The sequence below is a fragment of the Myripristis murdjan genome, chromosome 16 (genome assembly GCF_902150065.1).
Source record: "Myripristis murdjan chromosome 16, fMyrMur1.1, whole genome shotgun sequence".
NCBI lineage: Eukaryota > Metazoa > Chordata > Actinopteri > Holocentriformes > Holocentridae > Myripristis > Myripristis murdjan.
In genome coordinates, this window is record NC_043995.1 from 30,330,048 (window position 1) to 30,345,702 (window position 15,655).

General features: G+C 44.1%; 1 protein-coding gene across 1 annotated transcript in view; it reads left to right on the plus strand.

Moving 5' to 3' along the window:
- The window catches only part of LOC115373584 (semaphorin-7A), a 36,884-nt gene that overhangs the window by 18,085 nt on the left and 3,144 nt on the right, over nucleotides 1-15,655 (plus strand). Inside the window, exons 6-11 of the mRNA XM_030072069.1 lie at nucleotides 1,435-1,542; nucleotides 2,224-2,363; nucleotides 2,954-3,132; nucleotides 6,199-6,307; nucleotides 6,550-6,757; nucleotides 14,966-15,081. Coding sequence (XP_029927929.1) covers nucleotides 1,435-1,542; nucleotides 2,224-2,363; nucleotides 2,954-3,132; nucleotides 6,199-6,307; nucleotides 6,550-6,757; nucleotides 14,966-15,081 — 860 coding nt within the window. The remainder of the gene's footprint in view (nucleotides 1-1,434; nucleotides 1,543-2,223; nucleotides 2,364-2,953; nucleotides 3,133-6,198; nucleotides 6,308-6,549; nucleotides 6,758-14,965; nucleotides 15,082-15,655) is intronic.

Consider the following 15,655-nt stretch of genomic DNA (forward strand, 5'->3'; position numbering starts at 1 on the left):
CCGTTATACAGTAGACGGAGAAGCTTTTAAAAGTATCATGAGTGTCTCCATAATAGCAAGAGACTCACAGGCCTTATCCTGGCAGTATTACAGTGCTACACAGGGAATTCGACCTCCAACCCAGGCAGTTTAAATCCCCCTTTTGCGCAGGACTGATATTACCTGAGGAGATCACTGGTGATTTTTATCCCTTGCCAAAACTTCGACGTGCATAATTTGTCAAGTAAAACTTCCAGCGCAAATTACCTCCCGCGTTTTGGCGAGAACAGAGGTCTGCTGATAATACTAATCCCATGCAAATCCAATTCAGCCTTAATTTGTTTTTTTTTTGTAACTTCTTATTCTTATCCTAGATATGCAATTTCTATCCTCCTTCTGTCATGAAAAAATGGTGACAATAGTGGAATCTGCAGAGGAAGATTTATTTATTTTGTGTCACAAACTTCAAGTTTTGCTGCACCAAATAAAGACATGATAAACTGTAAAACCTTACCTTGCACCTTGCTTATACCTTATAAAATCCCCTTATAGCTAATGCAATTTTATCTGCAGCGAATTTAATTTCCTGTGTGAATGAAACGTAGAGGCTGCGAGGTAATTCATTAATTACGAGGTCTCCATATAATGCCGGTGGTGTGCCGACAGAGCTTTAATGCCTTCTGTGAACCTCTATCGAGTCTCTCTGTACTGTCTGCTGAGCTGAACGGCCTCACGATAACTAAAAAGACTCCAAAATGAAGAGATCGTTCATTAGTCGCAGCGCTAGATGAGCAAGGGACAAATGGGCTGTTTATAAAAACCGTCTAATTCAGATGGATGGCTTGCAGTGACACTGCAAAATCCATATCATTAGATTTAACGACAGGTTCTGCGCTGCAGGACGCCGGTTCAGATGGCGATCGATTATTTGACCAATGAACCGGTCCTCTGCTTGAGTAGTGCAGCACTCCCAATAACGATCTGCTCTAATTAAGTCATTAGTGCCATGATTCCAAATGCTTCCCCTTTGCATTGCTATGGAGACAGGCTGCTAAGTGGGGTTATTCAAACATGGCGATGCGCTGATGTTATTCGGCGCAGTCAGCTATCCGGCCTTGATGTCTTCTTCGCCCCCCCCCCCCCCGCTTTCCTTTTCCTCCTCTCCTCGCCCGTTTTGATACCATCTTCTCACCGTTGTGGCCTTCTGGGTTTCTTGTGATCTGCCTGTCTCTGCTCTCTCGCTTCTGTCTCTCTCTGTGTTTAATTTTCTCTCTGTGTGCCCTCCTCTCCTCCCGTCTCAATCAATCTCCTTCTGCGCCCCTCCAACTTTCTCTATCCGACTCGCTTCCACTCTCAACCTTGTACCAATCTCTCTCTCTCTCTCTCTGTCTCTCTCTGCGTTCTCCTTTTTCTCTGTCCAACCCCCACCTCTCCATATTTCTTCTGCTGCCTTAGATGGGAGTCTGTATTCTGCTCTGTCGTCGGTGGGAGGTCACGCCGGCTCTATCCGACGGACGTTTGGCTCCCAGAAACTTCTGAAGACGGAGAACGTTTGGCTGCTGAGTGAGTAGGAGGGGAGTCGCATAGGAACCGTGCGGGCTTAGACTTGTGAGAACATAGCGGATAATGAATGTGGTGGGTGGTACGTGGCCATGTTTTCACACAAGATTATCCAGCAGCCTCATGGGAAAAAAATATCATGTAGGCGGATGCACCATCACCCTGTTTATGGTTTGGGTTAAGGGTTATTCACAGCAATGGCAGCCGGTGCCGCACACTGTTCCACAGTGAGGAGGATTATGTGTGTTAAAGAGATCTGAAACATGTAGCAGAGAATGAGCACAGCAGAAAATATCCGCTGTAACCCCGCTGCTGAAGTTTGCACTTGATTCTTATGATATTACATTTTTAAGTGAAACGATCTGGCTGTGGGGTGAGATAATGATCTCTTATGTTTTATGCATTTTAACATTTGACGGGTTCTTCTCTCCAAAAAAAAAAAAAAAAAAAAAGAGATGCAAGCATGAAACGAGGCAGAACATTGCACTTGCCTCAAGATGATGTTGCTTGACTCGACACATTTCTTGAAAGGAGTTGAGCTGCAGTGGAAACAAGTGAAATTATCTCACCTAACTGCCAGAACGTTTTAGCCGTTTTAAGGGAAATGAGGTTTTTGGAAGCACAAGATGAAACTGCTTCTGGAGATGGACATTCTCACTCACTCTCCTCGTGACGGTGATGCAGATCCACAGTTTGCCGGCGCGGCCGTGATCCCAGCCTCGCAAAAGTACAAGGAGGAGATCTACTTCTTCTTCAGTGAGATCAACAAGACGGCGAGGGTGGACGAGGAGCCGTACAGGGCTCGCATCGGCCGAATCTGCACGGTGGGAACCCCGTTTATATTGCTGTTACTGTGCAAACTTTACTTTTCCCCTCAACTAGAAAACTGTGAAGAAGAGATAAAATAAACGGCTCCAAACCTGCTTGGCGTGGACCCACCCTTCGTACGCGAGTTTTGTTTAATTACAGTTATTGCCTATTTTCTAATGTTTACACATAGTTGACACGTTTCCCAGTCGTTTTACAAAGCATAGTGCATGTAATTAGATTTTTTTTTTTTTTTTTTCAAACATTTACATTGTCAAGCTTTAAATGAACTGCCTTCCTGGCTAACTAGGATGCCCCAAGTAAACGCATAAGTGATAAAACAGAAACTCCGACAAAACCAATTTAAGGCTTGGTGCATGCTGTGATGGATTATTTGGCTCGGGACAATTTTAATCTTTGGACAGGCAAATGAAGCCAGATATGCCCGACTGTGTTGACTGTGTGCAGACACCAGCAGGAACAATGTAGAAGAGAGGGGCAACCGAGACCGCTGGCACAAACAATTACGCTTTTGATGCATCGATGCGCGGGGCTCAGTGTCCCGTCTCATGATTTCAGCATCAAACCGCTTGCATGTCGTTCCCAGGTGGACGAGGGGGGGATCAAAGCCCTGCTGCCCGAGTCGTGGACCACCTTCATGAAGGCCCGGGTGATGTGCGGCGCCGGCAGCACTCAGCAGCAGTACAACAACATCAAGCAGGCCGTGGTGCTGACGGCGCAGGACAAGAGGGCCGGGGTCATGTACGGCCTGTTCGCCAACGCCTGGTGAGCCGCGGCACATTGTCCACCCCGCCGTCCTGCACGGCCACATGGTGCAGAGGGACGTTCATCAGTACGATTGTCCCAAAATTGCCCAAACACTTTCTTCCGCTGTTTTTATGGGATTTGCGTTATTAATTCTGTCTGAATCTCTTCACCATGCCAACTATGAAGAGAAACCTTGTACACAGTTTACTGATGTATTGTTAGCATGATTTCTGGGTAATGAAGTCCTTCAACATTTGTGTGAGGCAGCATAGGCTACGGTGCATACGGAAAATGACTGTCCATTAAATACTTTGAACCATTTTAAGACAATGTCAGTCAGTGTGACAGAATTATGTTATACAGTGGTGGAAAAAAGTTTTCGGACACCCTTAAAATTTTACACAATCTCACAATCTCAAATGTTATCATGAAATATTTGTGGAAAAATCTTTTTTGTGTTTCAAAAGGTGTGGCTGCATTAGACAGATACAAATAATACAAATAATATTTTTTTGTTTATTTTTTTTACAAGAAAAACTAACAAAACTAAATTGTTGACAGTGTAATCTTTATCTTCAGGCGTGTTTCCTGCGTTAGGTTCCTTGTTTTAGCCATTTTTGTGTCTGAAGAACTTTCAAATGTGCTGGCTTTATATAGACACCAAGCTTGGCAACAAAAATTGTGTCTTTTAATGAAAAGAACGACCTTCATCACTGGTACCAAAATGACCCAATACTCAAAATTTCTTATGTATTTTTATGGAACCAATCAATTTGAAGTTTTTAATGGCTTTTCTAGGATTTGTTGAGTATTTTGGCTGTGACTGTACTAAAAGAAATTGCACTTGAAGACCTAAGAGTGATTTGTTAATGCAATATTTCACAAATGTATGGGGTGTCCGAAAACTTTTTTCCACCACTGTATCTTCCTGGATGAACAGAGCTCGTAAATCACAATCCAAAAAAAAAAAAAAAAAAAAAAGAAACGACTTTCTTGGAGAACAGCCTAAAGGTCCATTTCGATGACATTCCCTTTTAAGTCGTTCTGTCATTTTGTTTGAATGACAAAGGAGCGTAATGCCTTGGGAATGCAATTTAGGATGCACAGTCATAAGTGAAGAGGAATATAAATCCCAAAGGTGGAAAAGCAGGTTGCAGCACAACTTTGGAAGTGAGGCAGAAAACAAACCAACAAAAATTCAGTTGGAATAATCGATTGAATCTCAACTTTAAGATAACTGAAGGTTCAGTATTGACTTTGTTATCTATTCATGAGAATTTTGCTGACAGTCAAAACAGAAGAAACAGATAATGCAACGGGACAAAACGGAAAATACAGTCAAACAGATAAAACAATAACACATTCAACTGCATCCATCAACCCACACACATAATCAGCACCTCCTGATGCACAAACACACAATCTGTGCACTGAGTTCTTGAACACGTACATCTTATAATGCGTTTTGGCATGCATTTGACATTTTCTCATTCCCATATTTTTTTTTTTTTTTTTTTTTTTAAATGTGAGCTTCCAAGCTGTGTGACTTTGTTCAGTGACCGTGAAATTTGAAAACACTGGAGAGAGGCGTCCTGTTGCGTTTCGCCTGAGGAAGACCAATCAAGGAAGTAAAGCTGCTGATTAAATCATTAAAGTGGTAATTTGTAAAATCCTTGTTTCTGATTTTGTTGCCCTGTTTGTCGCCGTGCACTCGCGGCGGTGGTGTTTGTGCGCCGCGCGCTTCCCAGAGATCGCCTGTCAGTCACACCGAGCGGGCGAGGTGACGTCGTCCTCCTTGGAGTTTCTCGTTTTTGTGTCCGTTCAGCCGCCATCGCTGCTCATGATAACTACCTCATGTCCTCTTCTTCTGTTGATTACACACAAACTGGAAACATAAAACCCACGGCTTTCTGTGCCGGTGATGTCACGTCACTTTACACCACGTTACATAACGTCGTGTTATGCTGCGTTATGCTACGCTGCATGAAGTTGTGCCATTTTGTGTTACATTACGCTGCATCACGTTAAGTTGCATTACGTTAAGTTACGATGCGGTTATGATACGTTTTGTTGTGTTATGGTACGGTATGTTACGGTATGTTATGCCACGGTGCGTTACTTTAAGATATGTTATGTTACTATACATTATGTTATGTTACAATATGCAGACGATGCCATGCTTTTGAATGACTCTTCGGTGCAAACGATGGGAACTGAGGCGTAGTCAAGAGCCGTTCCTTTCATCATTGGGCCCAGATTTCACTGCCGGCCGTAATCCAAAGTCGAAACAAGTCACAAGGCTAACGTTAACCTTAGCCCCACCCTAACCGTAGCCTTAACCATCCTACACCAATGGAGCTAACAAGTGGTGACGAGTGTTAACGAGTGCTAGCCAGTCAGAGGCAGAGTATGGTTGATTGTTACTGGAGTCAGGGTGGGATAGTGCAGTCCAACTCAGAGGCAGACTTTGTGTTTGGAAGGGAAAAAAAAGAGAAAAACTTATTTGCATATCAAAAATATCATATACTATCAGTTTTCCTTCAAAACAGCCGGTGTTTTGCTCTCATGGAGCCATAAGAGCCGGTTCCTATCACTTCCTGTGCAGCAGGAAAGAGCTGCCACACACCAACACCACAGAACAGCAAAAGGAAAAACTCTCACATTCAACTACATGTAACTGTCTCCTCTTGTTATTTCAAAGGATTATCTGTATTTGTCTCATTTTTAATATCATGTAGCCTGTCACACAGAGCTTGGGCAGTGATAACAGCTGAGACAAACCAAGTGCAAGGAGAGTAAAACCAAAAGTAAAAACGGTAACAGCATCACTTCTTTGACAAAAGAGACATTTTTGTATTTCCGTGCAGCTGTACAATTTCCAAATTCTGTATATATATATATAAAAAAAAAATAATAAAAAGGGTTAGTGGGATTATTCTTTTCTGAATGTGTTGCTCTTTCAAACCGGGAGTCAAATCTTTTGTAACCCGGTGTTCCCACTCTCTAAAGAAAAAAAAAAAAAAATCCATGACAAACCTTTATTGTGAATGTGATTGCACTTCCTCCTCTGTGCCTTTTCTTCAGGGGCCGAACAGTGATCTGTGCCTACTCCATCGAAGACATTGACCAGGCCTTCTCAACCTCTAAACTGAAGGGCTACAGCAGTCCATTCATCGGCAGCCGCCCGGGGACGGTAAGAATACCCAGCAAGATTATTCTGCTGCACTCAATTCAGCTTTTCTTTTTTTTATTGTTAAAAAAAAAAAGAAAGAATAAAGAGCAGAGAGAGTGAAAGAATCCTCAGTGGTGTGAGTCAGCTGAGTCGGGTGAAAACGCTGCAGCCCTGTTTTGGAAAGGCATGAGATGATAACGGCGGAGCGGCTGTGAACTTGGTTGTCTGAGGGCGTTTGTGTGTGTGTCCGCTCGCCCTCGCAGTGTGTCCGCAAGAACTCGACGGCGGGAGGCCACAACGACATCAAAAACCTGGGGGTGATCAGGTACCACCCCGAGATCGAGGACGTGATCCGTCCCGTCGGCGTGGCCCCCCTCGACCTGCTCTCCGACGATCACATCACACACACCGTGGCCGACATCGTCCTGGCGGTCAACGACGAGCACTACAGTGTCCTGTACCTCGGAACAGGTGTGTGTGTGTGTGTGTGTGTGTATGTGTGTGTTGCTTGATGGTTGAAATACACTATTCACAAAAAGTTAGGGATATTTGGCTTTCAGGTGAAATTTATGGAAAATATAAAAAGTTCACGCTACAGTGATATTATATCATGAAAGTAGGGCATTTAAATAGAAGCATACACTGGTGATTTCCTCATCTCAAACAATTTCTTGAAACAAAAGCCAACAACAGTGGTGGATATACCACAACAAAAAATGTCAGTGTCAATAACTTGTCATGTGCCCTTGAGCATCAATTACAGCTTGACAACGACGTCTCATGCTGTTCACAAGTGGACTTATTGTCTGCTGAGGCATGGCATCCCACTCTTCTTGAAGGGCGGCCCTCAGGACATTGAGGTTCTGGGGTACAGAGCTCCGAGCCTCTACACGGCGACTCAGCTGATCCCATAGGTTTTCTATGGGATTCAGGTCTGGAGAAAGTGCAGGCCACTCCATTTGAGGTAACCCAGTCTCCAGCAGCCGTTCCCTAATGATACGACCTCGATGAGCTGGAGCATCAAACACCTGATGTGAATTTTGCCGTTAAACTCCTTGTTAGAGAACAGCAACTTGTGCAAAAAGTACTGAAACATTGAACAGTTGGACATGTGCATTCAAAAGTTTACAGAAGGTCACATTAAGTTCACCTGTAAAGGTTATAATGCATTTTAGGTTCATCCTGAAATTTCACCCGAAAGCCGCATATCCCTAACTTTTTGTGAGTAGTGTAGTTCCAGATGAAATAGTCAGAGATTCAGTTCCCACCAAAACTCTTTGCCTCCGATGGTCTGTGGGTGTCTGTGTCATTGTTTTTGGAAAAAGCTGCTCCTGATGAGTTTCTCAGATATGAATTTTTGATGTTTGTACCTCCACAAAACAATATCCAGACTAGAAACCCCGCTAAATCACATTACATTAAGTTAACATGAAAGGCAGGACCTCCCCCCTCAAAAAAAAAAAAAAAAAAATGTATTTTTCTGTATCATAATTCCACCTCATTTACATCCTGAGAAGGGATTTATATGTAGTCATTACCTCATTGTTATTAGCAGAATCCTGCCTCTCTGCTTCTCCCATCAATTAATACTACTGTTCTCTCTCTCTAGCTGATATCCCACTGGTTTGCCTGTTGCTTTATGCCCCACTCCAATATCCTGTTTCAGCAGGAGATACATCAAATTTGTGAAACAAGATGCTCCTACAATGGTGTTTCATTGTGCCTTCAAAGTGGAAATCTACCAAAATATATATATTTTTTTTATTGACTTTGACCTATTCCAGCATCTTTTTTGGTGACTGCTGTGGTGTTTTTGCATTGCGCTTCCCAGACATCACTTGTCAGTCAAGCAGTGGAGGCGGTACCCCTGGTGCAGACTGCAGGGGGCAGCACTGGGGCGATTTCCCCTGCAGTGCTATGATTGTGGAGTTATTGCCCCCTCCTAATCCTGACACTGTGCTGGAAGCAAAACAGTTCCACATAAGGACAGAAACAAGTCACATTAAAAACTTACAATTAACTACATATTCCTTTGATTTTGAAGCCAAACTCCCATATTGATCCCTGATTAGCTCACAGCATCACTCTGTTGTAAGCTACATTGTAGGCAAATAGGACAAATTAACCCATTAAATCCAGACAGAGCAGAACCAGAACAGCCCGTAATACTAATGCCTCCAACAACTCTTCAAAATCTCTTATTTACTTTTGTGATGCTTCGAATCGTTCAATATGATTCATCGATCGCTGAGTATTAAGTGTCAATGGTAGGCTGTTGAATGCGGCCAAATCAAATTATTATTTTGTTATTTCCCCAGTGTTTATGACAAGTCGGCTTGTATGGGCGGTGATGACGTCTTTCTGCTTGGATTTTGCTTTTCAGCTGTGATACCCGGGTTGTAAATAATGTTAACAAGGTGAAATCATTGCAGAGGTGCGTGGTGGACCTCTGCTGAATTGGCTCGTATGTCACCACAGGCACTGAACGCCTCGGCGCCGTTTGCACTAAGAAGAAACCGCCGGCTGCTTAGCGCGGTGACGCTCCCTCTCCTCTCAAGGCTGACAGGCTTCTCGGTGATTGTCTCATTCCCGCTAATTACGCTGATGTCTCACAATCAACGCGGCGATGCTTTATTCATGTTAAGATGCTGCACGCCGCTCCTCTAAATAACTCAGAAGTGGCTCAGTCGTGGCGGCGGGGGAAGAACAGGAACGTTGAGATGAGGCCAAGTGTGCCGATGTGCCAGGCTCGTTTTTTTGGCTGACGGAAATTTGATGCCCAACATTCGAAAGTTCCCAGCGGCGCCGAGGCGACCCGATGGACGATGATTACTATGGCAACCCAGAGAGAGAAAAAAAAAGAAAATAACCAGTCATTTAGCGGATGCTCTTATCCAGTGTGACAAAGCACGCCGTGGCACAGTAACCTTAAATTCCTAGATCACCAACACAGCAAGCAGAGCGTTGTAGTGCAGCGAGACGCACAAGGTCAAACTGGATTAGGACGACTCCTGGCTGCAAGGATTCGCAAGACGCTCCTCGGATCGCAGCGGCAGTGCTGAGGTAACTCGGCAGGCACTGTCGCCCGTCGCGGTCCTCCTCCAAAACTGGCCTGGTGTATCACTCTCTTAGATAGATTACTATGGCAACCCTGACAGATCATATGCTCACGCGGGTAAGAGCATCCTGCCACTTTGAAGTTTGCCAAAAGATGAGTAAAATGTCATCTTTTTGAGCATGATTTGCGGCGGCTGCAGCGGATGTGTACTTGTCATTCACTAAGCGGTTCTGGGCTGCTTCTAAGAATAGCCGTGAAAACAATGTGTGAGGAGACAGGATGATGGCCTCTCGCTGTGGGCTTTGCTAACTGTGTCAGTAATGGGAGGAGAAGCGTGCGCGAGAGCCGTGAGCCGCCATGGGCCTCTGTGTTGGCCTAAAAAGAAACTGGAGCAGTTTGACTTGTACTGGGGAACAGGTTGTACTGGAGATCTGCCTGCAACACGCCGACAACAAAATGTTTCCCTTGTTTTTTTTTGTTTGTTTTTTTTTTCTTTCTTCCTCTGGTGAAAAGGAAAAGAAAGACGTGCTCCGGCTTCCTCCTGCGCGATTTGTAAAACAGATTATTCTCTAAAATTAAAATTGCAGGTCTCTAAATCCACTGATCTATTTTATTCCTGATTAATGGCGCTCCTTTTTATTCCTGTTCAATATTGCATCACCTTCACTTCAAACACCGGCGATAAATATTCACAGGCTTGTAATAAGTAAAGCTCATCCATCTGCGTAATTAGTTTCAAACGGCTCCTGTATCCGTGCGAATGATGGAGAGAACCTCCCTTCTTAAAATAATCCAAACTTTGGTGAGACTGACGGTTCTTCTCGGTGGATTTCTGCATCAAACCGATCTGAAAAGCTGAAGTAACCACCTTGAGACCAGCGACAGTGACGTTTTAACCAGATGCATTTTGTGCAGCCTTGGTGCGTTTATCTCCCCCACGCCGATGGAAGTTACAATAAATACACTTCAGAAAGAGGCCGGGAGACACAAATAGCTCACGTTAATCTTTGTGAGAGAAGAGGCGAAGCTTGATATCTGTCTGGTAGCCTGGCAGAGGAGAACATCTCTGATATTTCGAACATCACATATCTTTGGCTGCCGCGCCGGCCGAGTTAAAAGGGGTTCTTGTTGCGCTTGGAGCTCGGGGAACGGGTCAAAACCCAGTAGTACGGCGCCCTCGGCTGCAAAACCATCACCTCACTGTACCGAATGTTTTGTTTACACCGTGACTCACCGGCTGTTTCAAGTTATTTTTATCAGTCTGGGAAAGTATCATCTTGTCGTGTTACAGGACTGACAGGTTGGGTCTTGGCGAGGGGACTGATATCCTAATTTCTGGATGCCACTAAGCTCAGGAGTCTGTCTCTCTCTATTTATGTGTGTTTGCCTATTTGTGTTGTTGTTTTTTTTTCCCCAACCTCCTGGTTCAGTGTCATAGCTTCATATCAACACCTTGGAGCCCGCGAGCCACCGAGCAGCTGGACCATACGTGCCATGCTCAAGGGCACCTTCAGAGTGGCTGTCAGGGGAGGAGAGAGGATTACTCATCCAATTTCCCCCTCCCACGTGGGGCCACATCGCCTATATTCTGGTCACAGTCGTCTGGCAAAGCGACGTGTTTAGATGCTGCAGGAGGAGGAGGAGTCGGATGTGTTCGGTTTAATGTGCTGACCCAGAATCAGGGGAAACTGACAGGATGGTGTCACACCGTTTTACCGAGTTAAAACTGGAATTAACTCATTTAACCCGATGAACATCTTCACATGTGCAAAGTGACAGAATATTCCATTGGACAGCCTGAATTTAGGTGCCTGCGGTGTTTATTTCAAACAATAACTACATTACTTTCAGGTTCATGTGACTTGCTTTCATTGTGTTTTCATGTTTGGCTTCGTCAAAGAAAGTATTTTGTTTCTTTTGAATTCATGTGGTTTATTTTCAGTTGATACAAGTTAAAAAGAATAGACTGGAGTGCTTTTGGTGGCTTGATTATTGTATTGATTGGCTGCACTTGGTCATTTATCTTGAGGCGTACATCTTGGCTGTGGTGATATTTACAATGCATGTGCAATCACTTATAAAAATGTCTCACCTCCAATGTGCATGTTCAGTGTCGATGTCCTACTTACACACACACATATATGCTGTATACATGCATATAGTATGGGTAGTATCCCGTTTTGAAAGCAGCCGTGGTCTGAGGAAGCTGCAGCCTCAGTGTGCAGTTATTTTAAATCGCAGACAGAAGGCAGCCCAGCAGCGTTGTGTTATGCTTGCAATGCAAGTATTTCAAGGGGCGGCAGCAACAGAGCTGCTTTGGCAATTAGTGTTTGAACACAGTAACAAAGACAAAAGACTGTTCAGATAAAAAATGCAGCCATGCTGTAGGCTATTTATTGTATTATTATGTATTAGGCTTTTGTGTCTTCATTAATTTGATTTTACTGATTTCAAATCGATCTGAGCGATGCTTTCACCACGCAGTTGTTTTCAATTTAAAAAATGTAATGACCAAGATATTAGATTGGGACCCGGGATTGGCAGATAGTCAGATTGCTTGGTTTCAATCAGAGACCAGAAAAGTTAATCGTGCCTTCTCGGGTCTCTCATGCATTTTCCTGTCAGCCTCATCAGTTTCGCTGAAGCCCCTTGTGGCTCCCGGGGGGCCGCCAGTCCATTTGATCGTGAGTCTGTTCTAAGCCTCTCTCTTATTTGCCGGTTTGGGTCACTTACCTTGAAAAACAGGAACAGGTTAGAGGGAATTGTTCGACTGTGCAGTACAGTGGCAGGCACAAACCTAAAGGACCTCTCCCAGGTGTGAAACGTCAGAGCTGCGGAGAAGGCTCTGACTTCAGGTCGCCTCCATCTGCTCGCAGTTATAATCTGCCAAGATGCAGGACCAAGAGATTTAGGAGCTCAATTTCCACGGTGCTATTGGTCTTTTGAGTAACATTACGTAGTTCTATGTTTTTTTGTGTGAATCGTTAGTGTGTTGGTTGTGGATTATGATTGTATGCACCACTGGCTGTGCAACAAATTGCTCCTTGGGGATGATAAAGATGACCTTGACCTTCATACTGTGGCCAAAGCTGCTTTAGTAAAAAAAAAAAAAAAAATGAGCCAAGTTAAGAAACAGTCCAGGCAGTTTTGAGACAAAGCCAGATCCAACAAATCCAACAAATTGAGTCCTGTGCAAGACCAGGACCAAAACAGGCTGGAAACTATAAAATATAAATATAAATTGGTATGTAAATCTCTATCCAGCAACTTAATGCATAGAAATGGACAAAATAGATATTTGACGAACATTATAAATGAAACCACTTAAAATGTTTTAGTCCCAGGGAAAAAAAAACACCAATAAAATGACCCATTTTCAAATATTCTAGTTAAGTGAGAAAAAGCCAGATCAATAATCAGTAGACTAAAACACGACTGAGTCAAAACAAATTGCAGGAAGTGTAGTGTTGAAGCCGAAGCCTGAGACGGAGCTCGAGTCCCGCGGCCCCGCTCGCCGTAACGTGTCACTGGCAGCGAAAGCGGTGATGGAGCCGTGACAAGCCGCGAAACCTCGAGGTGTCCGGAGGAGAAACTGGGGCAGTGAGCGTGCGAGGCCGGGGGACTGTGGGGAAATGGAACGAGGGAGCGGGCGGCAGCGAGGGCTTTCTTTTCCTCTTGTAACTCACTGACACGTTGAGCACCAGAAGAAAAATAAATCTGCTCGGACCTCGCCTCAATCACGCGGCTGATACGGCGGCGAACACCCTCCCACCACCACCACCACTCCCCCCGGAGGTCAGAACAATACACTTGTTTTGAGTTGACTTAAGATTTGAGATCACAAGCTGTATTTTTCGTGCGTTCTGACGGGTTGAGGTGGCAGTAGCCTGGAGGTTGGAAAGGCAGGTTGGTGGTGAATGGCTGGGAAATTATGATCGAGGGAAAAGTGAATGAGTGTAGCTGTCACAGGTCTAATATAAAAGAACTGGTGGCTCTAGAGTTTAGGGAAGCCGGGATCTTTGTACCAGATGGGGAAACAAATGAATGGATTCAGTCCCCCATGATAAAAAAAAAAATGATCTTGTGCCCTCGAGCAAAACTTAACCCTAACTACTCCACTGTGTATGAGACTGGATCGGTGTGGAGAAAGATACTGGGAAAAGGCTACAAAGGCTGGAAAGGAACATGCGTGCTCAGCAAACCTTCCCTGAATAAGTTAAGAAAAAACAACAACAACAAAAAAAAAAAAAAGAGCTTCATCCGGCAGATACATGAGTTCAGCATTGTTGCCTCTTTTTCCCCTCCCTTTTTTTTTTTGGCTCCTATCATTATGCTGATACACTGTTTTGATAGAAAAGGAAAAGGGAAACAGTTAACGCTCGCTTGAAAATTGCACTAGACAGGATAAAAAGAACAGATGAGAATAAATTGGTCAAAATGAGGGATGTTATCTGCGCGCGCCTACAAGCTGGAGAGGGTCTGAAGCGCGCGGAGAAGAGGGGAAGAAGTCCGGGCGTCAGCAAGGACGTGGGCCGCTAATTACAGCGAGGAAGTGCGTCAACATGCAACAGAGGAAGGTTTCAGAAAATGAGAAAAGAGGGTATCGCTGTCGTCGTATTCTCATAATAATCTGAGAGAGACGCGACAAAAGAGACAATGAGCTGGACCGTCTTTTTTTTTTTACAGGCGCCGTTTAAAACGCTGAAGTGATTGTTTGGAGGTTAGAAGAAGAGTGGGAGTAAACAACAAGAGTGATGTTGGCTTACTTCCCGTCGTCTTCGCCGGGCTTCGGGCTCGTGTCACCTCCTGACACGACTGCGGTCCTCCGGCGCCGCTCGCTGCGCTTCGACTCAACCAATGAGAGCGTTTCTGCCTCCAGAGCCGCTCTGCCTCCCAGAAATATTTGTATACCTAAAAACTCCTGTGTGCCATTTTTCCTTGGGCCCTCCAGCCTGCCTGAGAGTGGAAGCTATTTAAGATTTGTCAAAGGGATTTACAAAGCAACGGAGGGCATAAATACAGACAGGAGAAACAAGAGAAAACTAAAAAAGCACACATTTTAAGACGTGACACCTGAGCGTCTGTGTGGGTGTGTGAGTGTGAGTGTGTGTGTGTGTGTGTGTGTGCAGATGTGCGCGTGTGTGTTTGGAAGACCTATGATATCTCTTCAAGTTTATTTAGAGAGCTTGTCTCAGAGGAAAGAGAGAGAGAGAGAGAGAGAGAGAATGAGCCCACCTAAATTTAATTAATCAACAGTCACACATCACAGAACAGATTAAAATACAGAAATATGACAAAGTGGAAACAGAAAAACAAAAGAAAGCACAAGACACAAAATTGCATTTTTTAGAAAGACACCGCAAGCCAATCCTACGCAGCAACGCCAACTTCATATTCCCACTGCGTTCAAGGGAAAACTCTTATTAGGGAAGAAAAATGCAGGAAACTTTGGGCTGACTGATGCAAAGAGAGCCGCCCCGCTGGGACAGCTGCAGGGACAAAACAATAAATTGGACAGTCAACATGGACTCTGGCATTAAGATAAAAAAAAAAAAAAAAAAAAAAAAAAAAAGTCTCCCCTGTGTTTACGTTGTGCTTCCTTTTCCTGTCTCTTCCAACAGAACAAGGCAAAGTTCTCAAAGTTCTTCACACCAGCGAGGAGGCCTTCATCATATCTCAGTACTCTCTGTTCAACAACGAGGGTCCCGTCCTAAACATGGCCATCGACCCCCAGAAGGTACGAGGCACCGCGCTCCAGGGCGGTCAAACGCTTCGTGTCGTGTTTTTCCTGGAAACCTCTCTGGGCCGCCGCCCCGACCTTGAGAGGTTACTGGAGAGGACGTGAACGGAGGAGCTGAATGTGATGATGTGAAAAAGAAGGGATCAGGCTAATTCAGTTCATTCCCAATGGGGCTCTTGATAAATGAGGCCCGTATTGGCCTTTTATTAAAAATCAGATATTGAATCAGCATGTGGACCACATGGCTCCTCTCCGTCCACAAGTACAGACAGACAGTCTATAAAAACTGAAGCAAAATGAATTTCCTGTATATTTTTTTCTTTTATTCATTTCATTATGCTGTAAATCTTAAAATTTCATCTGTGACAATGAGTTTTAATGTCATGTAATAGTTTAAATATGTGTCTCAGATGCTTTTCCATCATGGATGTAATACATTTATAGAATACAACACTGAAAACCTTTCATTTTTGTCATGAAACTGCTTCAAAACTGGTTAAAAAATACTGGCAGTCTAACAATATTAGCCTAGATATCACACTTCAAAAGCTCATAACACTTGAACCGTAGT